The sequence below is a fragment of the Chlorocebus sabaeus genome, chromosome 10 (genome assembly GCF_047675955.1).
Source record: "Chlorocebus sabaeus isolate Y175 chromosome 10, mChlSab1.0.hap1, whole genome shotgun sequence".
NCBI lineage: Eukaryota > Metazoa > Chordata > Mammalia > Primates > Cercopithecidae > Chlorocebus > Chlorocebus sabaeus.
The window spans coordinates 112,010,106-112,035,403 of record NC_132913.1 but is presented as its reverse complement, the minus strand read 5'-3'; the positions used below and the strand labels follow the sequence as shown (position 1 = coordinate 112,035,403).

Sequence of the window (25,298 nt, the reverse complement as noted above, 5' to 3'; positions counted from 1 at the left end):
AAAACAACTCATATATGTGAAAATGGTTATGTTATAATAATGTGAGAGTACTTGTACAATGTTCGAGGCCTCTTGGTTTATAGTTTTAAAATTCTTCAGCTTCTAGTGGAAAAATTTGGTAATTTACTCTGGGTAGAGACCTTTTCATACTTTTTCTGGCTTTCAGGGGATTTTAGGTTATAGGGCCTGAAAAGATCATTTGATGTTTTGCTCAGCTATTAGCAGTATAGGTATCTTTGAGGCTTATAGTTGACATTAACTTTGCTTTTTTTTTGAAATTGTTCTGAGTATTTTGTTTTATCTATTTGTTAATGTCAAGGGGTAGTGTCTTAGTTTGCTTTATTAGAACCTCAGCATATGCAATCAACAAATTAAAACCACATTGCACATACATAGCTATGGTATTTGAGGCCATCATTATTACATGGCCTTGAATCTTCTGTTTGTGAATAGCCACATCTGTGCATGTTAATATGGATGACATCCTGTCTATCAGGATATCTGATTGAAAATAGGTAGCAGTATAGGTGTAAGGGTAAATTCTTTTACAGTCATTTGACATAAGTCTGTGACAGACTTAGGTCTTGCATAGGATTTCGGTAAAAGAAAAGAAATTGTTCTGTTAAAGTTCCTTCTTAAGCTCTCCAGAAAAGATTAGAATAACAAGATTCAGTTTGAGTCATTTGCTTAAGGATCCTCTGGATTGAGAGTTGAGCTGGTATTTTACTGCCAGGGTGACTAAAATAACTATTTTGCCTACTCCTTCCTCTTTTCACATTCATACACATCAGACATGACTTGGAGAGTATTCCACTAACTCAGTAATTTTTATCTAGTTCAGATCAGAAGTATGTGTGAAGCTGATCAATGTTGCTTAGGTTGTAAATGGAGAACTTGGAGATTTTATGTGGCATTTACAGAGGGGTCGTTAGTCAGATATTAGCAGAAAATCAGTCACCAAGTATGAATGCTTGTTATGTGCCAGATACTGTTTTAGAGGCTGAGGAATTTGGCAGTGAAAAAAAGATCCCTGCCTTCATGAAGCTGACATTTGGTTGTAGAGAGGGAGACTAGGAAAATAATGAAGAATATGGGTTGGAGTTGGGGATCAGTAGTGAGGTGAGGCTGTTACTGTAAAGAAGGTGGGCATTTAAAACTTCACTGTAAAATGACAGTTGAGTAGAGGTTTGAACCATGCAGGAATCTGAGGGAAGAACATTTCAGACAGAAAGAATAGCAAATACAAAGACACTGAAATGAGCTTGTTTGATGTGTGCCAGGGAGTGCATGGAGCAGAGTGAGCAAAGGGGAAAATGGATGAAGTTGAGAGATTATCAGATTGAATAAAGCTTATAGAACATTGTAAGGACTTTGACTTTAACTCCAAGGGAAATGGGAAATCATTTGAGGATTTTTTGAGCAAATGAGTGACGTGATTTGATTTATGCTTATAGAAGGTCACCCTGGTTTGCCTGATGATAGCAGGCCAGTAGTGGAGATGGAGACCAGTTGGAGGTGATGGTGGTTTGACTAGGATAGTAGCAGTGGAAGTGGTGAGAAAGAGTTGAATTCTGGGGATACATTTTGAAGTTAGAGACAACAGGATTTTCTGTTGGATTAGTAGTGGGATCAGAAAGTAGTTGATGATGATCACAAACTTTTTGGCCGCAGCAGCTGGAAGGATGGAGTATACATTTGTTCAGTTGGAAAAGACTTCAGGGGAAACCAACTGAGGGAAAAGATTAGGAGTTCTGTTTCAGACTTGGTAAGTTTGAGATGCCTACTAGGCATTCAGATGGAAACGTTGAGTAGGTAGCTAGATGTATGACTCTGGCATGTGATAGAGGGGGCTAAACAGAGAATGTATCAATTTTGAGATTGATTTAAAACCATGAGAATAGATAACATTAACTCCACCTAGAAACTGAGTGTGACTAAAAAGAAAAAGAGTGTGACTAAAAAGAGTGTGACTAAAAAGTGACTAAAAAGAAAAAGAAACTGAGTGTGGCTAGATAAGGAATTGAGAACTTGAGCTTTAGGATTGGAGGTTTAGGTGATAATTAAGAGCCAGTAAAACAGACGAGCAAATAGGAGACAGAAATAGAAGCAACACAAGAGATTGTAGTGTTCGGAAGGTAAGTGAGGAATTTGTTTCTTTTTTCTTCTTCTTCTTTTTTGATACAGGGTCTTGCTCTGTCATCCAGGATGGTGTGTAGTGGCACAATCTCCACTCACTGCAGCCTCAACCTCCCGGGCTCAAGCAATCCTCCTGCCTCGGCCCCACTAAGGAGCTGGCACTACAGGTGCACGCCACCATGCCCGACTAATTTTTGTACTTTTAGTAGAGACGGGGTTTTGCCATATTGCCCAACCTGATCTTGAACCCCTGGTTTCAAGTTCTCCTCCCACTTCGACTTCCCAAAGTGCTGGGGTTAGAGGTGTGAGGCACCATGCCTTGCCAAATTTGTTTCAAGTATTAGAAGTGATCAGCTCTTTCAAATGCTGCTGGATAGGTCAAGTAAGAGGAGAACTGAGACTTTGACCATTAAGCAGTATAGAAGTCACTGGTGGCCTTCTCAAGAGCAGTTTCAGTGAAATGGTAGAGATGAAAGCCCTATTGGAGTAGATTCAAGATAAAATGGAAAGATGGAACTTGGAGACAGTGTATGTAGAATCTCCCCTGCTCGTTGCCTGTGGTTTTGCCGTAAATGGAAAGAGAGATTAGATGGTGCTGAAGGAATATATAAGTTTGTGCGGATTTGTTTTTAACATAGGAAACTGACAATTTTTTTATCTTTTTTTTTTTTTTTTTTTTTTTTTGGAGACGTGATCTTGCTCTGTCATCCAGGCTGGAGTGCAGTGGTGTGATCTTGGATCCCTGCAACCTCTGCCTCCGGGCTCAAGTGATTCTCCTACCTCAGCCTCCTGGGTAGCTAGGACTATAAGCATGCACCACCACGCTCAGCTAATACTTAAAAAATTTTTTTTGTAGAGACAGGGTCTCACTATATTGCCCAGGCTGGTCTTAAACTCCTAAGCTCAAGTGATCCTTCCACCTCAGTCTCCCAGAATACTGGAATTGCAGGCATGAGCCAGTCCGCGTGGTAAAACTGACAGTTTTTAGTATGAATAGAAATTGTCTACCAGAGGAAAAATTCTGATAGTGCTGAGATGAGTGATTACTAAAGGGAGACATTTTCAATAGGTGGTTTGGCATAGAACTAGAGATTTACTTGTCAAATTTCATTCTGTGTAATATTGCCTTGGGTTCTTGTTAAAATGTCGAGTCTGTTTCTGTAGGTCTGGAGTAAGGCCTGAAATTCTGCAATTCTAACAAGTTCCTAGGTGTTGCTTACGTGTCTGGTCCTTACGCTGTACTTCGAGTACAATAACTTGGCACTTTGAGCTCAAGAACCTAGCAGGTTTTATTGGCATAAAATCAGATTGGTTGGTGTGTGAATATGATTGGAATTTGTATAGTGTCTTATCAGGTTGTTTTTACTTTCTCAGTGGAATAGGAAGCAGTCGTAATCATAGAGTGAGGATGGAGGATATAGTATAAAATCATCTAGAAGAGTAGAGTCAGTAGACTGACTAGTGGAATTGTGAGGTTGTATGAAGGCTGCACTTACAACGTTAGTGGTTATGAATTTAAACTCACATGGACCAAAAATATGGGCATATGTTATTCTTTATTTTCTTTCAGCTATACGGATATATGTCAGGAGTATGTGGGCTGTTGGGATTTAACTTGGCAAGTATTTTGGTGGGAGAGAGAGACGGGGTAAGTGACTTACAGGTATATAAATCATTATGATTTTATTTAAAGTGAAGAGTTCTGCTCCAGGTAAGATTGGAGGGAGGTCTTAAAAGATTCAAAATTGCTTCTGACAGATCTAGAAACTATTTTTAAATGTATCCCTTTTTTAACCCCCTGTTAAAACAGGTTGTTAATGTTCTTATATGTCATACATTTATAATCATAGCTATATAATAAAATATTTACTGTGTACGGACAAAATATAGAAAGACTTTCAACCATTGGTTTTTTTTTTTTTTTTTTTTTTTTTTGTCTCTTCTCTCTCTCGGATATTACAGATGACCATGGATGAAAAATATGTAAACAGCATTTGGGACCTTCTGAAAAATGCAATTCAAGAAATCCAGCGTAAGAATAACAGTGGTCTTAGTTTTGAGGAGCTCTATAGAAATGCATATACAATGGTTTTGCATAAACATGGAGAAAAGCTCTACACTGGACTAAGAGAAGTTGTTACCGAACATCTCATAAATAAGGTATCAAACTTTAAAGGACTATTGCTAATACTATATTGAATGTAGAAAATCCTTTATACCATATTGCACTTTGACTGGAACTATTCTTTTTAAAGGCACCAGAAACCTATAGAAATTACTAATTCGTGACTATTATAAGCACTCATGAAAAATTTATAATCAGCTAAATCGAAAATTTTGATAATTGAGAAATTAAGTTTGTGAGCTATAATAAATGTATTCTATAAATCATAATGAAGCAAACTCAGTAATTCACAAATGTTTATTAATATGTTAATTACAAGGAATTTTTTTCCTTAAAATGATTTAATCAGCCCATTTTTACTTTCTCATTTTTCTGTATATTTGAACACAATAAAACTACATTGTTTAAAAGTATTTCTAAGACAGTTTGCTAACTAAAATTGACTTTATTTTAACTGAGTTCTGTGGTACATGTGAATTTTTTTAAAAGATAAATTATTGGTGGGCTGTTCACATTATTACAAATGGTTCTCTGATTTCAGAATGATGTATTTTTTTTAGAACAAATGTTTTTATAGAGCGAACTCTTCCATTGCATGTAAAATGTAATTTCATTTAGAAAATAACTTCTGTTACAATGCCTTGCTTTAAGATTGTCAAATAAAATGTAAAATACCACACAGACTGATAAAAACTTCTCATAGTCTTTATGTGGTATTGGGGTATTTATTTTTTTAATTTTATTTTGAAAAAAAGTTTTATGAATAGCACGATGTGAACTCTTGTGTACCCTTCACCTAGATTCACCAGTTGTTTACATTTTGCTACGTTTTTTTTGCCAGTTTTTCTATTGATATGTGTTATGATTACTGTTATTATTATTGCTGAACCATTAGAGAATAAGTTTTAGATTTCATCTACCCTTAAAGACTTTGCAACATTTCTTTTAAGAATAAGGAAATTATCTTACTTAACCAAAGAACAATGATCAAAATCAGGCAGTTTAACAATATAATACTGTTGCCTAATACATTCCTTATTCAGATTTCACCAATTGTCCTGTAGAGCGGTGATTTCCTTTATAGCAATTTGTTTTCTGATCCAGGATCCAGTCCAGGATCTCATGTTCAATTCCTCAGCCTTTCTTTGTCTTTCAGCACATTGACATATTTGAAGAGTATAGGTCAGTTGTTTTGTAGATTATCCCTCAGTTTTTGGTGTGTCTGATTGTTTCCTCATGACTAGTTTCAGGTTATGCATTTTTGGCAGGAATAATACGTAAGTGATGTTGTGTCCTCAGTGCATCACATCAGGAGGCACTTGATGTCAGTTTATCCCATTATTGGTGATGTTAACTTTGATCATTGGTGTCCGCCAGATTTCTCCACTGTGAAGGTACCTTTTTTCCCTTTGTAATTCATAAGTAATCTGTTCAGATATATTTTGACACTGTATGAATATCCTGTTCCCTAGAAACTTTCATGTGATGGTTTTGGCATCCATTGATGATTCTTGCATGAATCATTATTACTATGGTGGTTCCAAAACAGTAATTTTCTATTTCTACTCTTTCTTCTGTAATTTCTTTCTCTTAAAGGGAATTACATGAGCCATGCAGTTAGTATCTTATGAAGCAAGGTGATTGTTCTTCACACAATCAGCGGTTTTTTACTAAGTGCCTATTATGCACAGCTTTCAGTGATAATATAGTGGATGCAAAGAGATACATACTGTCCTTTCCTGGGGTTTTTATTGTGATGTGAGAGATGGATGATACACACATTTAGATAACTGTGTGAGGCATTATATAATTAAGTGGCACGTGAGTTCCTTAGGCAATAAATGGCTTAAGAATTCCAACAAAGGAGAGGTTGCCCTGGGCTATAAGATTTTATGGGAAAGGATGAAATTGAGTTGAGCCTTGAAAAATATTTGGGATATATATGAACAGTGTGGTGGAAGGCATTCCAGGATGACAGATGTTGTGAAATTATATAGAGATGAACTGGTTGGTTAAACTTAGGTGGTAAGTAGAGTTTGAGGCATATAATAATTATGGGGATTAGTAGATTGTAGTGTTACAAAGAAGGTTTGGGAACAGATTGTAGAAAAATTTGGGTGCCAGGCTAAAGAATGTGGACTAAAGCGTAGACAGTTATTGGAGGTTTTTAAGTGGGTGATAATGTGACAGAATATTTGAAGATGTGATTTAAAGTAGGTGAATATGTGGCAGAATATTATGAGGATGCTTTAAATGTAAAATTGAGTGGAGGTTTATAAAATCAGGAGAAGACCTGGAAAGATCTGGGTAAAGTGATAGGCTAGAAATGATTGGATGATGTCAGAAATTCTAAACTAAGTCTAGACAAAGCTTGCTTACTTGGAGAATTACAGTGCCACCAATAGAATTATAATGCCACCAATAGCAAATACTATGAAGTAATAGTGGGAAACTGACTTGAAATGGATAGAGAATATGATAAGTTTTGTTTAGATTATATTGAAAATATATTCTCACTTGGAAGATACCTTATAAATCATTTTGCATGTGAGGAAAATTGAGTGTGAGATCATAGTAAGATGCCCAAGTAGAGATATGGTATGTTTGGAGACACATAGATTTAGAGCTTGGGCAGGAACTCAAAATTATATGTGGAGATTTGGCATTTGGTAACATATACTGAGGAACAAGTGTTGGAGTTCAGAAAACAAAGAGCCCAGAGCCAAAGGATGAATCTTAGGAGCAAACTATAGTAAGTAGGTGTGGGAAATGGAAAAAAACAATTTAAGAAATTTGGCATCAAAAGAAGGACAAGTGGAAGAGTTTTGTTTAAAGCTGCTGAAGGAGAGAAGATTGGAACAGCCGAGTTATTGGCTATAGAGAGTGTGGGATTAAGAACAATGGAAAAAAAGTAAATTTAGAAGAGGGGCATGTTCTCATTTGCCGGAGGTTCTATAGGGAATGATAATGAACACAGTTAACTTTTATTTAGCATTTACTGTGTGCTAGACCCAGTTTTAGTGCTTTTACATGTTTTAAGTTAGGTAACAGTCACAGCCCAATGTTACAGATACTACTTTTATGTCTGAAAACAAATGAAGAAACTGAGGCACAGATAATTGGTCATTTGTCCAGATCCCTAGATTTAGAGCTTGGGCAGGAACTCAAAATTATATGTGGAGATTTGGCATTTGGTAACATATACTGAGCAACCTAGCTGGAACTGAATTCAGGCAATGTGGCTTTAGTCTGAGCCCTTGAATTCTCTGTAGATCTGCTCCTAAGGTAGAATGATCAAGTTGGAGTATGCTGAAATTCAGTGAAAGGGGCTTCAAGTTAACTGACTGACTGTAAAGCTCTAGTCCTTTAAATTCTAGGAATCCTTTAAATTTACTTATATGTACAATAATGGAGTTGGAAATAATATCCCTGAGATTCTTTATTTTTAAAATTACTTTGAATCTAATAAACCATCCATTTTCTGAAAATGAGACGAAGAGACTTGGAGTAGTCTTTGTAAGGGATATACTAAGGAATTGGCAAGTGAAGAAAAAGATAGCTTAGTAGGAGTTGGCCTGTGTGCAGTGTCAGTTTTTTTAAAGCTTGGGCATAGATGCAGACGAAAACATCAGTAGTTGTGTGTTAGGGTTGAGAAGTGGCTCATCCAGAAAGTGAGGAGAAGAGAGAAGGCCAGAGTGTGAGATCAGTGTTAAGGTGACCGAATTTTGGGCTCAAATATGGTCAATTGGATGTTGAAGATACGGTCCAGTAGATATTGAAGTTATATTAGCAGTCACTCCATGAGAACTCTGAGTTTTAGTGTATTGTAAGTTGCTTAAAGTGGTCCCATATTTAAGGTTAACTGTTGTCTTCATCATCTTAAGCTACTGTAACAAATACCATGAACTGGGTGCCTTAAACCAATATTTCTCACCATTCTAGCAGGTTCTCACTTGCCGAGATTAAGGTGCTTGCAGGTTCATTTTTCTGGTGAGAGTCCCCTTCCTGGTCTGTAGACAACCACCTCCTTGCTGTGTCTTCACAAGGCAGGGAGGAGGAGAGGTCATGTCTCTCATGTATCTTTTAATGGTACCATCCTCTTAATGAGGGTACCATTCTCAAGATTTAATTGCCTCCCAAAGGCCCCACCACTAAATACTATCACATTTGGGGTTAGGGCTTCTTAATATGAATTTGGAGAACACAAGCATTCAGTCCATAACAATGATCATTTCAGAATATAGACAATTTTTATAATATATTACCCAAAATGGACGTTCAAGTTGATTGTACTAAATAAATTTTAAAGTGTACAGTATATGCTAAATTCTTAAATTTACTTTCCTTATACATAGTCATTAATGATTATTGCTAGCATCTGAAAATGTTCTTTTTCTTTTCTTTCACACTCATTTGACTAGTCAGTTTTTAACTAAGAAATGTACCAATTTCAGCTTGTCTGTTCATTGATTATTTAAAGTGAATTAGGTTTTGAAGCCTCTGCTAGTTTCTGTGCTTCTGTTTTCATGTTTACTCCTATTTTATGAAACAGTTTTAATAATCATATAAACACAGTACTACTGTATTGAATGGGACACTACCGAAAGAGAACTATTAACTGATAGGTAGGACCATATGACATGTTTGTCTCCTAAGGTAGTAAGTCTCAGTTTGTTCTAGTAAATGGGAGTTAGGGATGTTACTGATACAGTATGCAAAAGTGTAGTTTGCATGAAAATCAGTATTGCCTATCTCTGCATTGCATCTTTTGACTAGAAGGTGAGATATTGTTTCAGGGTTCTGTGGTATCAGAATATCTATCTTTAATCTCACAGAATATATCTTTTTTTTGTTGCTCTGAAAGCATTACTGTTTGGTCTGCTCATCAGTTTTTAATTCACAGTGCGTTTGGCAGTTAGCTGAACTGCCTGACAAACTGTATATTTATTTATTTTAAAGCAGAGTGCTTTTAGTGCTATGGTGTACAAAGCCAAGACCCATCTTTTCACGTTGAAGAATTCCAAGGAAATACAATTTTTACATGAACTGAGGGCTGGTCTGTTATATAATTTGTTGGTACTTTGATTTCAAGGTGAAGGTAGTGAACATAGTCAAACATTTTGGTAAAGTAGCACAACACAAACTCCCAGACAGCAGATGACGGGAGGCTTCAGAGAGTACATCTCTTTGGGATGAAAGTAGTTCATTGTTGGCTTTCAAAATAAGTTCACAAAATTGAAGGAGCATAGAAAATATAAATATTGTTTCTCTAATAAAAGCACTTCTGGTAGGATATTATTTTTCTTGTCTCTGGAAGAGTGTTTCCTTTGAGGAAACTGACATCCAAAGGAATTTAGTTCATTTCTCAAGACCACAAGGCAAAATTTAGGGTGTAATGTGGCCTTTATACCTCACCATAAAAAAAATCTTGATTTAGAAAATGAAAACATTTCAACTTACACAGGAATTTGTTTTTTAACTTTTTTTCTAAAGTAAAAAAGCATAGTAATGCAGGAAAAAAGCTCTTTTCAGATTTAAAGACGTTTAGAATATGTATCATTTTGTCAAAGTGTCAAAGGTATCCTCTAAGACTTTTCCTATCCCAGAATTCAGCGTTCAGAACTGTTTGCCAGGCTCTGTGCTAGGTGTGAGGAGTATATTGGTAAATAGAACACATCTGGTTCCTGCACTTATGAAACAGATAGTAAACAGGTAAGCAAGTATTTAGTTATATAATCAAGAAAACGGGATAGAGTGATAGAGGAAAAATGATAAAGACAACTACATAGGTCAAGAAAGGGCTGTTTGAGGAAGTGGTAGTGTTTAAACTGGGATTGCAAGAATGAGAGAGAGCTCACAAGAAAAGTGGGTTGAAGAGTATTCTAGGCAAAGTAAATGGCTATACAATACTTTTTTCTGTAAAGGACCAGATAGCATTTTTGTTTTTCTGAGCCATACATTCTCAGGCACAGCTCCTCAAAGTCTGTTTTTGTAGCACAAAAGCAGCAACAGACCAAATGTAAATGAATGAGCATGGCAGTATTCCAATAAAACTTTAAAAAGGCAGCAGGCTGAGTGCAATGGCTAACACCTGTAATCCTAGCACTTTGGAGGCTGAGGTGGGAGGAATACCTGAGGCCAGCAGTTTTGAGACCAGACCAAGCAACATAGTGAGACCTTGTCGCTACAAAACAAAACAAAAATGGCTGGGCCCGGTGGCTCACGCTTGTAATCCCGGCACTTTGGGAGGCTGAAGTGGGCGGATCACGAGGTCAGGAAATCGAGATCATCCTGGCTGACACAGTGAAACCCCATCTCTCCTAAAAATACAAAAAATTAGCCAGGCACCTGTAGTCCCAGCTACTCAGGAGGCTGAGGCAGGAGAATGTTGTCAACCCAGGAGGCAGAGCTTGCAGTGAGCCGTGATCGCGCAACTGCACTGCAGCCTGGGCGACAGAGCAAGATATTGTCTCAAAAAAAAAAAAAAAAAATTAGCCGGCCTTGGTGGCACACACCTTTAGTCACAGTTGCTCAGGAGTTTGAGGCTGCAGTGAGCTGTTACTGAACTACTGCACTGCAGCCTGGGCAACAGAGTGAGTTAAAAAAAAAAAAAGAAAGAAAAGAAAGTGGGTGGCTATTCTTTGCCACTTCCTAAAGTTATTGAATAAAATCCTGTCATAAGTGGGGAGCTAAGAGTTGGTAATGGAGAAGAATGGGACAAGGTGGGATTGCAGGGAGAAGCAAAAGCCAGATCATGCCAGGCCTTGAAGCCATAGCAGAAGGCTTTGTAATTAATTATATGTACATTAGGAAGCCATTTAAGGATTTTAAGCAAGATCAATAAGTTAGAGGGCTTAAGAGTTGAAATAAGGGGAGTAATCCAGTAATTCAGGTGAATAACAGCGATATTTACACTATTATAGTGACAGTTATGATTGAGAAAATTTTAAAATGTAAGATATATTTTGGATATAGAATGAAAGTTACCTGCTAGCAGATTGATTGTAGGGAATAAGAATCAGTGACAAATCTAAGATCAGTTTTAGGGTTTTGGCTCTTGGCTAACTGGCTAGGTGATTTAATTTTCTGATACAGATTTGGGGCAGACAAAAGAGCTCCATTTTGAACAGGTTTTAAGATACCTATAAAATTTGATATGCAAATCAAATTATCTGAGAAGTTTGAACTGGATATGTGTATTTGGTAATTGTGAACATATATATGGTACAGGTTGAACATCCCTAATCCAGAAATTCAGAATGCTGCAAAATCCACAACCTTTGGAGCACCAACATGATGCCACAGTGGAAAATTCCACAGCTTATCTCATGTGACAGAGTCACAGTCAAAGCATAGCCAGAACTTTATTTCACAGACAAAATTACTAAAATATCACATTACCCTCAGGCTATGTGTGTAAGGTGTATATGAAACAAATAAATTTCATGTTTACACTTGGATTCCATCCCCAAGATCTCTCGTTATGTATATGCAGACACTCAAATCTGAAAACTGAAACACTTCAGGTCCCCATGCATTTAGGGTGAGGGGTACCCAACCTGTATTTAAAGCCCTGGAAGTAAATGAAGTCACAGAGACAAGAGAAAAAAGGGCCCAGGATTGCACCCTGATGAATTTGAACACTTAGTGTTCAGATACATTGAGGATTGCAGTGGAGACTGAAAAGTTGCCAGAGTTAGTGGTACTTAAGACTTAGCTCTAACCTTACGTTATAAGATGATAATATTTGACAGGTATTTAGCAGAGTTATAGTTTTTCACAGCCTTTTTGCGTGTGCGTGTGTGTGTGCGCGCGCTTCTGTGTGTATATGTATGTATTTCAGATACTAAAGCACAGTTTTAAATTTAGGAATAGTAATAATTAGTTTTGCTACTTGTGGGCACGTTAAGGTGGAGCCATCTTCTTTCTTTCTCCTTTCATAAGGTTCCTATTTGGGGTTCAAACTTGACAGTCTTTAAGCTTGTTGTAGAGTAACAAAGGACTTGCCTTTTCTTCTAACTCCTGTTGAGCACTTTAATAGTAAGAAGTAACCTAGATGCAGCTGCAGTGGGAAAAGTACTAGGTAGAAAATAGAACTGAGCATTGGGACTAATTCTCTCACTAATAATCTTGAACAAATTACTAAACCTTTCTGGAATTTAAAGTATTAATCTATAAAATGAGTTTGGGGTTGGTTGTTTTAGCCCAAAGAACTTTAAAAATTATGATTATGTGTCTTGATAAGCTTAGGTTATTAAGACTTAGGAAGATAATAGTCTCTAAGGCTGTTTATTCCTGTGCCATGTGTTTGGAATAAAAACATTTCAATTTTTTTTCTTTTCTTTTTTTTCCCCTGAGACAAGGTCTTACTGTCGCCCAGGCTGGAGTGCAGCAGCGCCATCTTGTCTCACTGCAATCAACCACGTAGGTTCAAGCAAATCTCCTGCCTCAGCCTTCCAAGTAACTGGGATTACAGGCGTGTGCCACCATGCTTGGCTAATTTTTGTATTTTTAGTAAATATAGTGTTTTGCCAAGTTGTCCATGCTCGTTTTGAACTCCTAGCATCAGTGATGAACCCGCTTTGGCCTCCCATTGTGTTGGGATTACAGGCGTGAGCCACGATGTCCAGTGTTTTTTGTTGTTTTTGTTTTTTGGAGACAAGGCCTTTGTGTTTCCCAGGCTGGAGTACATTGGCGCAATCTCGGTTCACTACATTCTCTGCCTCCCAAGCTGTAGTGATTCTCTCACCTCAGCCTCCTACATAGCTGGACTATCGGCGCGTGACACCATGTCCAGCTAAATTTTTTTGTGTTTTTTTAATGTAGAAACAGGGTTTCCACCATATTGCCCAGGCTGGTCTCGAACTCCTGGGCTCAAGTGATCCATCTGCCTCCCATAGTGTTGGGACTACAGGCATGAGCCATTGTGCCTGGCGTCAATTTTTAATTTTCTTGAAGTCGGGAGAAATTTTAGTTTTAATATGGGAAGAACTTTATTATCTCAATTTTGTAATGCTTAGCAGTTTTCTTAGATTTACCTTATGCTTAATTTCTTCATTTTTAATACTCCATAGTAATAATCAAATAACATGGTAGCCTCATAAATGAACCTATAAAAATTATTGAACTTTGAAAGTTGGTTTCTTAGAAAAATAGCTGAGCAAAAAAAAGTTAACATTTAAAATTAACTTGTCTTTTTAGTTATTATTGGAAAGAACATTTATTCTAGTGGTTTTCAAAGTTTTTCTATCTGTATGTCCTATTCTTCAAATAGTATCTTACTTCCATCGAATGGGAGGAAGCCAGAATAAGAGAAGCTTCATCCTGCTCACTTTTCATTTATTCAGAAAACTGCCTGTTGAGCAAGGCACTGGTGTAAGCATTTGTACTATATCAAGCAAAGATTCCTGCCTTTGTGGAAGTTATGTTTTAGACTTACGTACTTGGATCTATGCCTTGTAGTCTTAATCTGTTGTAAGCACTTCTGTTTTACCGGTAGGGAAATTGCAACCTTAAAGGGGACATAGTTTCAAGTTTTAGGTGACTTTCTTTTTTGAATTTCTTTGTAAACTGCAATGTCTTTTCGTAGAACAAATAATACCTCATCATTTATCTTCTGTACCGAGGGTTTTATTTGCTGAAAATGCTGTCTCTGTGTAAACTACTTTTTCAATATATTTTTCTCCCTATTTCTAGAGGGGGAAGAAGAGCCAGTTTTAAGTTTTATATTTGTTTGTAAGTAAGTTATTTATGTGGAAATGAAGTTGGTAACTTTAAGATAAACTGTGAACTTTTCTGTATGTCAATTTCTTAAACAGACTTACTTTTATAATAAAGCTTTTGGAGTGCTTTTCCCTTTCTAGGCAAATATTAATTAATTTAATGGAAAACATTAAAATTAATGTTTTTAATGGCATTTACATACAATATGTAATGACTGCAGTGAGTTAAGGATATTGATAGAAACACTTGGGAATAAGATTTTCCTTAGCAAAGACAGATTGATTTCAGAGGCCCACAGAGATTGAGTTTCTCCTGTGTTTCAGCCACCCAAAAATAAATAAGACATGATTCTTGCCAGCAAGAATCCCATAATTTTAGTGAGGTCATCAGATTTGGGGGGGCGGGTTATTTTGCCTGAGGAATTCAGGGCAAGGTAGAAAGAGGCGGTCACTTTCGATTATACTTAAAGCATTACTCAAGATTCATCATGTGAACAAAGCCAAAATATTATCCTGATAACAAGGAGAGAAAGTTGAATGAGAAAAATGGCTGGTAGGTATGAGCATAGTGAGATAGATCGGTGTAGATGGAAAGTGAACATTCTGTTCTTAGTAAAGATGAACAAAAGCATCTTTGAATGTTTTTGTAGGAAATGAGGATAGTAAAGTGGGTTGGGCTAGATTTGGAAAACCATTGTAGGAGATTTGAGTTTTATTCTGTTGGTGGTGGGAGCCATTGCTTTAAAATCCTTAGAAAGGCTGACTGCAGTGGAGAAGATGTAGTCAGGTATTTAGGATGAGTGCCATTTTCAGTGCTTTGTTGCTGCTTGCTCATCTTTAGTTCTCATGCTGTCTTGTCTTGATGTTTAACTTAGAAGTTGTTGGAAGGTACTCAACCCATTATGTTTTTTTGGGATGGTGGTGACAGGAGTGAGAAGAGACTGTGAGCCAGGTGTAAAAACTGTTAATGGGTATGATACGGGGATAGTGACCTAAATATAAATAGTGTAATCCCAAAAGAGACAGAGACTGTTGGGGATAGCGTATGGAAAAGGGATTATTTAGAGAGTCAGAAAAACAGCAACTGTGGGATATGAAGGACTTTGGAAATTGAATGGCTTCTACTTTGAAAGGGATGGAAGAGAAATGATGTTGGGGGAGAGTGACGCTTAAAAGTGTTGTTTTGACAAGTTTGCCCATGTTAAGTATCAGCTATTCTGCTTAAGTTGTTAGGTGGACTGTAAGTACTTTGAGGGCAAGTACCCCCCCGCCCGCCATCCTATTTCTGTTGTATTTTTTAGTGATATTCTTCTACTGTTACTAAGTAAGTGAATAGATGACCTAGGACCTGTTCATTTATCTTTGTGTCTCCTGCTCTTTGCATGTGGTTGGCACTCAGTTGTCTGTTGAAATGAATCTTTGAGAATACTACCAGCAGTCAAAATGGAAACCACCATGGTTCGTAGCCAAAAATAGCTGAGATCTATTTTTTTTTTCTCTCTCTGTTGGGTAATACCTCTCCCTACTCAAGTTAATTACTAAACCTAACCACCATTTAGAAGCACAGGTGATTATCGGGCTATATGCCTCTGTTTTTTTGAGATTGAAGTCTGTCAGTCGGCTTAGAACCAGATCATGTAATCTTCAGAAACTGTGGTTCTTTTTTCTATCATACTCAAGAGAACAAAAGACGAGTTGCTGTGTTGTCATGCTTTGTGTATGTTTTCCTGATTGATTCTGTCAGCGTGCCTGTTACTAAGTTTAACCATGATACTAATGCTATAATAATAGTTTTTAATGTATATCTTAACCATTGGGAATAGGATACTTTACAAATAATAAGTCATAGTGGTGTTTTTCTGTGGTGTACCGTCATTTTTCTATCTGCATTCCTTTCCAACCAGTAAGTAAAAAGCTATCATTTTTCATAGTAGTATTTTGTACTGATTGAGAAATCATGATTTTTGTAAGTCATACTATTTTAAGAACACTTTCAAAGCATATTTGAACTAAGAATGCCTTTAAAAAATGTCAAATTTCATGTGATTTTAAAAATAGTATTTGCTTCAACATGTAGCAAATTAGTATGAAATTGTGAAAGTGTATTGTCTTAACACCTGTTCTGTGTTCCTTCTTCAAACTTTGTAACTTTTTTGTAGTGCTATTTATTGTATTCTACTTTGTATTGAGGTCATTTGAATGCTGATATTCGGCTCCCCCTTCTCCCCTCTCCCTCAGAGATTGTAAAGTGGCTGAAAGTGTCTTGTATTCCTCATAGTGCCTAGCACCCTGCTTTGCCTGCTGGAAGCAAACATAAATACATGAATTGTCAGTCTGGAGAAATATTTTGTATACTTTTGAATGGGTGGTTGATGTCTGATAATAGGACCTCGTTTCTTTAAGAGCTTCAGTTTGGACACTTGAAGCAAAGAGTAAGAATGGGGAATATTTCCACTAAGAATGAATTTGATTTTGAAATTGAGATTAGTGTGTTTTTTGTGAATTGCTGTTAAGTTACATTACTGTGTATATTAGAAAGTTACTTAATAAAGAATCTTCTGGAAGCAGTGGAGAAAATGTTTTCCCTACATTGGCTATCTTACTGTTTTTTTTAAGGATACTGGTATGATTTTTCTGATCACTATTACCATCTTAATTCTTAAAGTTAATTAGAAATAATGAGAATAACACAGTCTGCTGTATGAAAAGGACAGTGAATTTTATGTCATTCAGGAATCTCATCATTAGTTAATTCTTAGAAAGTTTAAAATCTCTACAGAACTTTAAATTAATTATCTTGGCCTTAGTAGAAGCTTGTTTGAGATACAGAAACCTTAAGATTGCTTATGTATTATGAGAGTAACATCTGTTAACCAAATTTATATTAATTGTACAAATAATTAGAGTTTGGGTGCATTAAGAATTCCTCAAAGTACGAGGTAAAAGAGTTCCTTCCAGTTATTCAGAAATTTCTGTCCTTTAGAGGAAAAGAAAGCAAGCGTCCCTGTTCCTGACCTGCCCCTATTTATTATATATGACTTCTGTAAAAATAGCAAAACATTGCAATGTTTCTTTTTAACGTTTTAGTTCAGGAATTCTCAGAGTGAGGGAAAGAGCCATGAAGCTTTTTTTTCCAAACAGTTGTGTCAGCTGTCCTCTATACCTTATGACTTGACTCCCATTGTGATTCAGTAAGCCACTTTTATTGATAGGTTTGTGTCATATCGCTGTGGTGTGATAAGGTGGAAAAATTTTGAAATCTTCAAGCATTATTTAATGGCATTCCTTGGGAGAATAAAATTTATGTAACTGGCAAAATTTATAAAGCGACAAACCCCCAGACCACATGTGATTAATGCAGGACTGAAAAAAGTATGTTTTAAGTGGAAATTTAAATGCTATTTTTATTTTTTTTAACTTTTTTTTATATGTATAAGAATGTTTTTGTAACTTTATTTATAATGGTAAACTAAAAGCAACTTATCCATCTTTAATAAAGTGATTGAAGAAATTATGGCATTAAGTGCTGTTTTTGTAGGTCATAGTAAATGTTGCATGTTTTTGTATCACACTGTCTTTAACAGATGAAACAGGCAACATGTTTTGGAATTCAGAGCCAGAAAGCAGGCATCCAGTGGCTGTCAATTATTTTAAAATAGAACCCCTAATTTTAAAAATCATACAAAACTATTATAAATCATATTTAATCAGGGGAAATGAAGTCTTTTCGGCACTGGTACTAAGTAAGGCATTTCAGTGGAACAAGACGTCATTGATCTAATCAACCATAGTCACATCACAGGTAAAGAGGTGCTACAGACTGGATAGGTTAGGTGACTTGGTCAAAGTCCTTAGTTAGTGACTTCCTGGGCAGTTGTCTGCAGAGAGGTTGAGTATCCCTAATCCAAAAATCCAAAATCTGAAACTTTTTTTTGTTTTGTTTTGTTTTGTTTTGTTTTTGAGATGGGAGGGTCTCACTCTGTCACCGTAGCTGGAGTGTAGTGGCATGATCTTGGCTCACTGCAGCTTCCACCTCCTGGGCTTAAGTGATCCTCCCACCTCAGCCTCCTGAGTAGCTGGGACTACAGGCACGCATCATCACGCCCAGCTAATTGTTTGTATTTTTGGTGGAGACAAAGTTTCGCCATGTTGTCCAGGCTGGTCTCAAATTCTTGAGCTCAAGTCATCTGCCCACCTCAGCCTCCCAGAGTGCTGAGATTACAGGCATTGAGCCACCACACCTGGCCAAAATCCGAAACTTTTTGAGTGCTGAGATGATGCTTTAAGGAAATGCTCATTGGAGAATCTCAGATTTTGGATTTTCGGATTAAGGATGCTCACCTGGTAAGTATTATATCCAAAAATCTGAAAAAACCAAAAATCTGAAAAAGTCAAAAATCTGAAACACAAGTGGCCTCCAAGCATTTTGGGTAAGTGATACTCAACCTTGGATGATTTTGATTATCTTAGCTTCTGGGTGAATGTTAAAATACTATATTTTTATAGAATGACATACCTTTGAGTTATTGTACCTTTGTGATACTTTTTAATGTCCTGGTATAATTAGGATGTGCTCCATGTTATTATGTCTCATTTTATGTTTTTAATACATGATAAGTATTTTTTCGATGAACAGTAATGCCAAGTATAAATTTCTGTACTTCAGGAATTTGTCTATATTTGGACCTAATGTTGTCCTGAATTTGGAGACTTGTTTACCAAGGAAGTCCTCAATTTTCAATATTCCATATCATCGATTATGTGACTCTGTTTTAGTTTCAGTGAACTTTAGAATTAAAGTTTTTAATTTGTTTTAGCTGATGATTTCTTTGTTTTACCTAGACGTTTAATTAGGATTGGCTGGCTGGGATTTTGCCCCAGGCGTTGAAGTTTAGAGTGTGAAAAATTTTAGTTAATGATTAAAAGCAATTCTGTGTGTTGTGGAGTATGGGAGTACTGTGCACATTATGTCCTTTAGCTCTTCAGCTAGCCCAAGAGCTGCTGGCCCAGTATCAGCTTCCTTGTCAATCCATGGAGATCCTTGAGAATGGAAACTCAAGAGTAAAGTTTGGGAGCATGTAGCTCCTGGTCATGCCAATGCCTGCTGTTCTCTCCTGTCGTCCTCCTTTCCAACTCTTTTTGTTTCTCTTTACCAGTAATTTGACTGACTTGAGGATGTGTATATTGCAGCTTGGACATTAATTTATCATTAAGCAGGTTTTATTATACAGTTGAAAATAGGCCAGACACAGTGACTCATGCGTATAATCCCAACACTTTGGGAGGCCAACGTGGAAGGATCATTTTGAGGCCGGGACTTCGAGACCAGCCTGAGCAAAACAGATTCGTTAGCTACACACACGCACACAAGCACACACACACACACACGCATGCACGTGTGCGCCCCAGAAGTGCTGGCGTGTGCTGCTGAAGTCCTAGCTACTTGGGAGGCTGAGGTGGGAGCATAACTTGTGCCCAGGAGCTTGAGTCTGCAGTGAGCTATAATTGTGTCACTGTACTCCAGTCTGGGTGAAAGAGTGACACCCTGTTTCTTAAAAAAAGAAAAAGGTTTCCTTTTGACAGTAATTTCACTTTAATCTTTGCTAAGGATTTAATTTTTAAAAATGCAAGAAAAGCTATATCCAGAGAAACAAAGAATAGGCAAATTTGAATTGTTGCAGAGTGGTTCATAAGGTTGATACACTCAAATTGTTTAACAATTCTTTCATTGTTTGGAATTTAAATTGCTTTTATGAATAAAGCTTGTGGCATCATAGCTTATGTTTATGATAAAATCATAAAACAGGACCCAATATTCAAATAATAATTACTTCAAATTTTTAAAAATTAGTGTATAATAAAATTGGCCTTTATTTTCAGATATCTCTGTGAATTTCAGCACACATATAGTTTCATGTAACCACTGTCACAGTTGATACAGAACAGTCGATTGACCCCAGTAAACTCCCTGTTACCCTTTATAGTTCTCTTAATCCCTAGTTCCTGACAACCACTGATCTGCTGTCTAACACTATAGTTTTGGATTTTTTTTTCCCGAGAGTGTCATATAATTGGAATTATAGTTTGAAATCTTTTGAGACTAGTTTCTTTCATTCAGTATAATTATTTTGAGATTGATCCAAACTATTGTATCAATAATTTGTTCCCTTTTATGGCTGATATTCTGTTGTATGAATGTACCACAGTTTGCTTATTCATTTACCTGTAAACTTGTTGAAAGACATTTTGTGATTGCGAGTAGAGCTGATATGAACATTTGTGTGTGATTTTTGTGTGAATGTAAGTTTTCATTTCTCTAGTAAATATATAGAAGTAGGGTTGCTGGGTCATGTGATGTTATTTAACTTCCTAAGAACTGCCAGCTGTTCTATTCATGAACAAAATTGCCATCTGTATATCCTCTTTCGTGAAGTGTCTGTTCAAGTCTTTTGCCCTTTTTTAATTTATTTGCTGTCATTGCTAAGTTCTAAGAGTTTTTGTTTTTTTCTTTTAATATATTCTGGATACAAGTCATTTGGTTTTTCTCCTAGTGTGTAGCTTCTCTTTGTTACTGTGTCTACAGAACAAAAGTTTTTAGTTTCAGTAGAGTCCAGTTTAGCATTTTTTCTTTTATATATTATGCTTTTGGTATCACTTGCTTAAAATTATCAGATGACATCTTCTTCTTACATTTTATTGTAATATAACCTTTTTCTTTGGACTACTATGGTACATTGGAAATGATATGATACAGCTAGGTATTTTCTCCTAAACCAGAAGTTAATATTAAATGTTAATCAGTGGCATTAAAAAGTCAGGACTCTTCTCACTCATAAGTGGGAGTTGAACATTGAGAACACGTGGACACAGAGGAAAACAACACACACCAGGGCCTGTTTGGGGCTGGGAGGTGAGGGGAGGGAACTTAGAGGATGAGTCAATAGGTGCAGCAAACCACCATGGCACACATAAACCTATGTAACAAACCTGCACATTCTGCACATGGATCCTGTGTGTGTTTGTTTGTTAGAAGAAAAAAGCAGGACTCAGAATTGCATAAGTGCTATTATTACAACAATATAAAAACATGTTCATGTTGAAGAAGTTCTGCAAAGGGAAGAAACAGAAATGGCTAGTGTGGAAACCAGTGGTTTCCTAGTCCTGGATGGTGTATCAGAATCACCTGGGTAGATACTTTAAAATTAGGGTTGTCTTTTGATCTTGGGTGGCCCCCCAAATGTTTCTTCTTCTTTCTTCTTTTTTTCTTTCTTCTTCCTCTCTTCTTCCTCCTTCCTCTCCCTTTTTTAAAAAAAAATAAACTTTATTATATATATATATATAAATATAAAGTTATTTTTATAAAAAATATAAACTTTGGTTTTTAGAGCAGTTTTAGATTTACACCAAAATTGAGTGGAGAGACTGGACACAGTGTAATGCCAGCACCTTGGGAGACCGAGGCGGGTGGATCACTTGAGGTCAGGAGTTCAGGACCAGCCTGGCTAACAAGGTGAAACTGTGTCTCTGCTAAAAATACAAAAATTAGCCAGGCGTGGTGGCGCACATCTGTAATCCCATCTACTAGTGAGGCTGAGCTAGGAGAATGGCTTGAACCTGGGAAGCGGAGGGTGCAGTGAGCCAAGATTGCGCCACTGGACTCCAGCCTGGGCAACAGAGCGAGACTCCGTCTGGGAAGAAAAAAAAAAGTGATGGACGGAAAATACTAAGATTTCCCATATGCACCCCTACCCCAACATTTGTACAGCCTCCCCCCATTGTGCACATCCCACACCAGAGTGGCACATTTACTACAGTTGATGAACCTACGTTTACAGGTCATCATCACTCCATAAAGTCCATAGTTTACATGAGGGCTCACTTTTGTAGTGAACTCAGTCTATGCGATTAGACATACATTCACTAGTATAGTATTATACAGAATAGTTTCACTGCCCTGCGAATCCTGTGTTCTGCCTACTTATGTACCTATTTTTTTTTGCTATCTCCTTAGTTTTGCCTTTTCCGGAATGTCATATAGTTGAATCATACAGTATACACCCTTTTCAGGTTAGCTTCTTTAACTTTGTAATATGCGTTTAAGTTACCTCCATGTCTCTTCATGGCTTAATAGCTCATTTCTTTTTAGTGCTGAGTAATATTCCATTTTCTAAATACAGTACAATTTATTAATTCATTCATCTGCAGAGGAACGTCTTGGTTTCTTCCAAGTTTTGGCAATTCTGAGTAAAGTTGCTTTAAACACTTGTGTGTGGGTTTTTGTGTGGACATATTTTCATTTAAGAAAATACTCAGGAGTGTGATTGCCAGATTATATGGTAAGAGTATGTCTACTTTTGTTAGAAACTGCCAAACTGCCTTCCACAGTGACTGTACCATTTTGCATTCCCACTGGCAGTGCATGAGATATTCTGCTGCTGTACGTCCTTGCTAGCATTTGGTGTTGTCAGTGTTTTGGCCATTCTCAAAGGTATGTAATGGTATCATATTGATGTTTTAATTTGCAGTATCCTAATGACATATGATCTTCTCAAATGCTTACTTGCCGTCTGTATATCTTCTTTGGTTTTAAAAATTGAGTTACTTTCTAAGTTTTAAGAATTCTTTATATATTTTGGATAATAGTTCTTTATTAGATTTGTCTTTTGCATATACTTTCTCCCAGTCTGTGGCTTGTTTTCTCATTCTCTTCTCTGAAGTCTTACTTATTTTTAGAGATAGGGTCTTGCTGTGTTGCCCAGGCTTGCCTCAAACTCCTGGGATCAAACAGTCCTACCCCCTCAGCCTCGTGAGTAGCTGAGACCACAGATGCACTACTGCATCATACTTAAATCTGTTTGTAAAAGCTCTTGGGTGACTCTAATTCTCTGCCTGATTTGTGATCCACTGTTTTGAGCTTTCTCTTTCTTCCTTTGCAATGCTAGTGCCAGGCACAGCCATCAGTTCTCCATCTCTCATACTTCATTTCATCTTTTTGTCACAGCTGGTCCCATCCTGCTCTCAATTTCTCTGGTGTTGCTACTTGTTCTTCCATGTCTCTCCCTTCAAATTTCAACTCTTTATCTGTGTAATTTCATTATAGGTTTTCTTTAATTATCTGTTCATACTTAATCCGTAGGTCCTTTTGGTTCTGGTACCACCTGTATAGCAGGGTTCCCTCCCATTTGCCTTGCTGGTGCAGAAAGTAGGTAATTGTGTTAGGCCATGAGATTAACAATGTTACCCTGGGAGGGATATTTCCACCATATTTCCCATGCTTGCTTTCTTTTTCAATTTTTTATAAGATGTTAATAATTCGTAAAATAAAGATCTTTTTTTCACTTAATGTGTAGTTTATGTGCCAACTTAACCATCTTTTTAAAAGCTTATTTTAATCTTCATAATCTTCATCTCATTCCTACCATTTTTATTGTGTATGTTTGAGTAAATATCTGTTCACTTTCAACTAATTTTCTACAGAAATGTTAGAGGAAAAATTTTTTGTTCATAGTGTAATCTGAATAAGAAGACCTTGCAGTAGTGTATCTAAGGCATTCATTTTATTTCTTTTAGTCTTGAGTTTGTGTGTGTGTGTGCATAATTGAAAAATAAACATAAAATTAGCTCTTAATTGCAGCTATTTTCTGCTAGTAAAATTCACTGTTATTGGTTGGTCAGGATAATTTTTTGAGGTATGATGCAAATAAGGCAGTTATTTATGACACAGTGTACTAGTAGATCACATTTTATTTTGCTGAAAGGCAGGTATAAATATAAATGACAAATATGTAAATACTTAATATATTTTATCATAAAATGTACAAATCAGTGATTTTAAAGAACTTGCCTTATTTTATAACGTTAACTTTTTATTTAATTGGTCAGTTTTTCATTCATTCAGCAAATATGCAGGCACATTTTTGTGTTCCAAATTCAGGGTGATTTTAATGTAGTTAACATTTAACTTAATTTTATAATGTAGCAGTATGTAGAAGTTCATGTAAGTCCTTAAGAATAGTTAATGGACTTGATAATCTGATGTTTCAAATACGTTTTTTTTTTGTATGTAGTATAGATTGCCTTTGCATTGTCATGATTTTAATTTAATTGCTACTCTTCAGTAAAGGAATACAAAGCTTGGTGTAAAATTTTGAAAATAAGTACATTTTCAACTTGCTGGGTTTTTGTGGGGGAGATTTGCATCTGACAAGTGCTAGATTTAATGAGTTGAAACAAATGATACATTATTCATTTTGTGTAAGTATTTCTGTTAACTAACGATATAGTTAAAATTTTCGGAATAATTTCTGGATGATGTAACTTGAAGTCATGGAGCTTAGTCTTGTCAACGAAAGATTAAATATATGATAAAATTCTAAATTATGTGGTATAGGCCTAGTGATTTTTATACTGTACGTTTAGTAGACTAGATGTATTGTCTCATCATTAAATCTAATAACCTCATTTTCCCCAATATGTAGGAAAAGATTCTGTTTTCTTAGTTTGAACTTATTCTTCCACAGTGTGTTGTGTGTATTTTCTTTGGCACTTTTAGCCACTTGTTCATATTAGATCTGATAACAGAATGGTGTTTTATTTATGTGTATTTATAATTGTTTCAGAGGTGTCTATATATCTCAACATACGTTAAGTAGTTGATGTTTCTCAGAAAGCGCCATGACTTCAGCGTTTTCCTAATCTGAAAAAGTGTAACCACTATTAGAAATTCTCTATGGTAAAGAATATTTGGAGATAAAATAGTATTGTTTAGGCTAGAGTTATTGAGAGTTTTTTGAGCTGGATTATGGAAGGTTGGTTGGATTTGAATAACTGTAGAAGTTGGCAGTATAGTCCCAAAGTGTTACAGGAACTTAGGGACAAACACACGACGACTTTGTGATAAAACGAGAACCAGAGTCTAGATTCTGTTTCTGAGTGAAATGGTCTTTCTACTGGGCAGCTAGCATAGCAGGAAGGAGTAGTGGTCAATAACATTTTATCAGGATGGCACTACTAAGCTTGTGGACTGTGGAAAGGAATTCTTGAAGTCTTGAGTGGTCTTTATCAGGGTTGGATTAGAAAGACATTTCAGACTCAAGGGAACTTTATGTGCAAAAGCAGATATCCTGAAAGTGCTGACGTTGGAGGTGAATCATGGCATTGGAGGGCAGGGATATGAAATAAATGGTATTATATATACCAAGCACTATTCTAGGTGTGGGTATACACATGGAAAAGACAGAAATCCTGCCACCATGGAGACATTTACATTTTAGTGGAAGAAACAATAAACAAATAAATTGTAATATTGTAGGTAG

The 25,298-nt window shown here is 36.4% G+C and overlaps 1 protein-coding gene across 3 annotated transcripts in view; it reads left to right on the top strand.

Annotated features, from left to right (window-relative positions):
* Window positions 1-25,298, top strand: part of CUL3 (cullin 3) — a 112,741-nt gene that overhangs the window by 24,476 nt on the left and 62,967 nt on the right. Inside the window, exons 1-2 of one of the 3 annotated variants that reach the window (XM_038000617.2) lie at window positions 4,099-4,296; window positions 5,530-5,655. The exons of 1 other annotated variant lie outside the window; for it this stretch is intronic. In XM_038000617.2, the coding sequence (XP_037856545.1) occupies window positions 5,584-5,655 (72 nt within the window). In that variant the 5' untranslated portion in view covers window positions 4,099-4,296; window positions 5,530-5,583. Of the gene's footprint in view, window positions 1-4,098; window positions 4,297-5,529; window positions 5,656-25,298 lie in introns of those variants that run through there. One more of the 3 variants, XM_007966460.3, reaches the window with a different exon arrangement.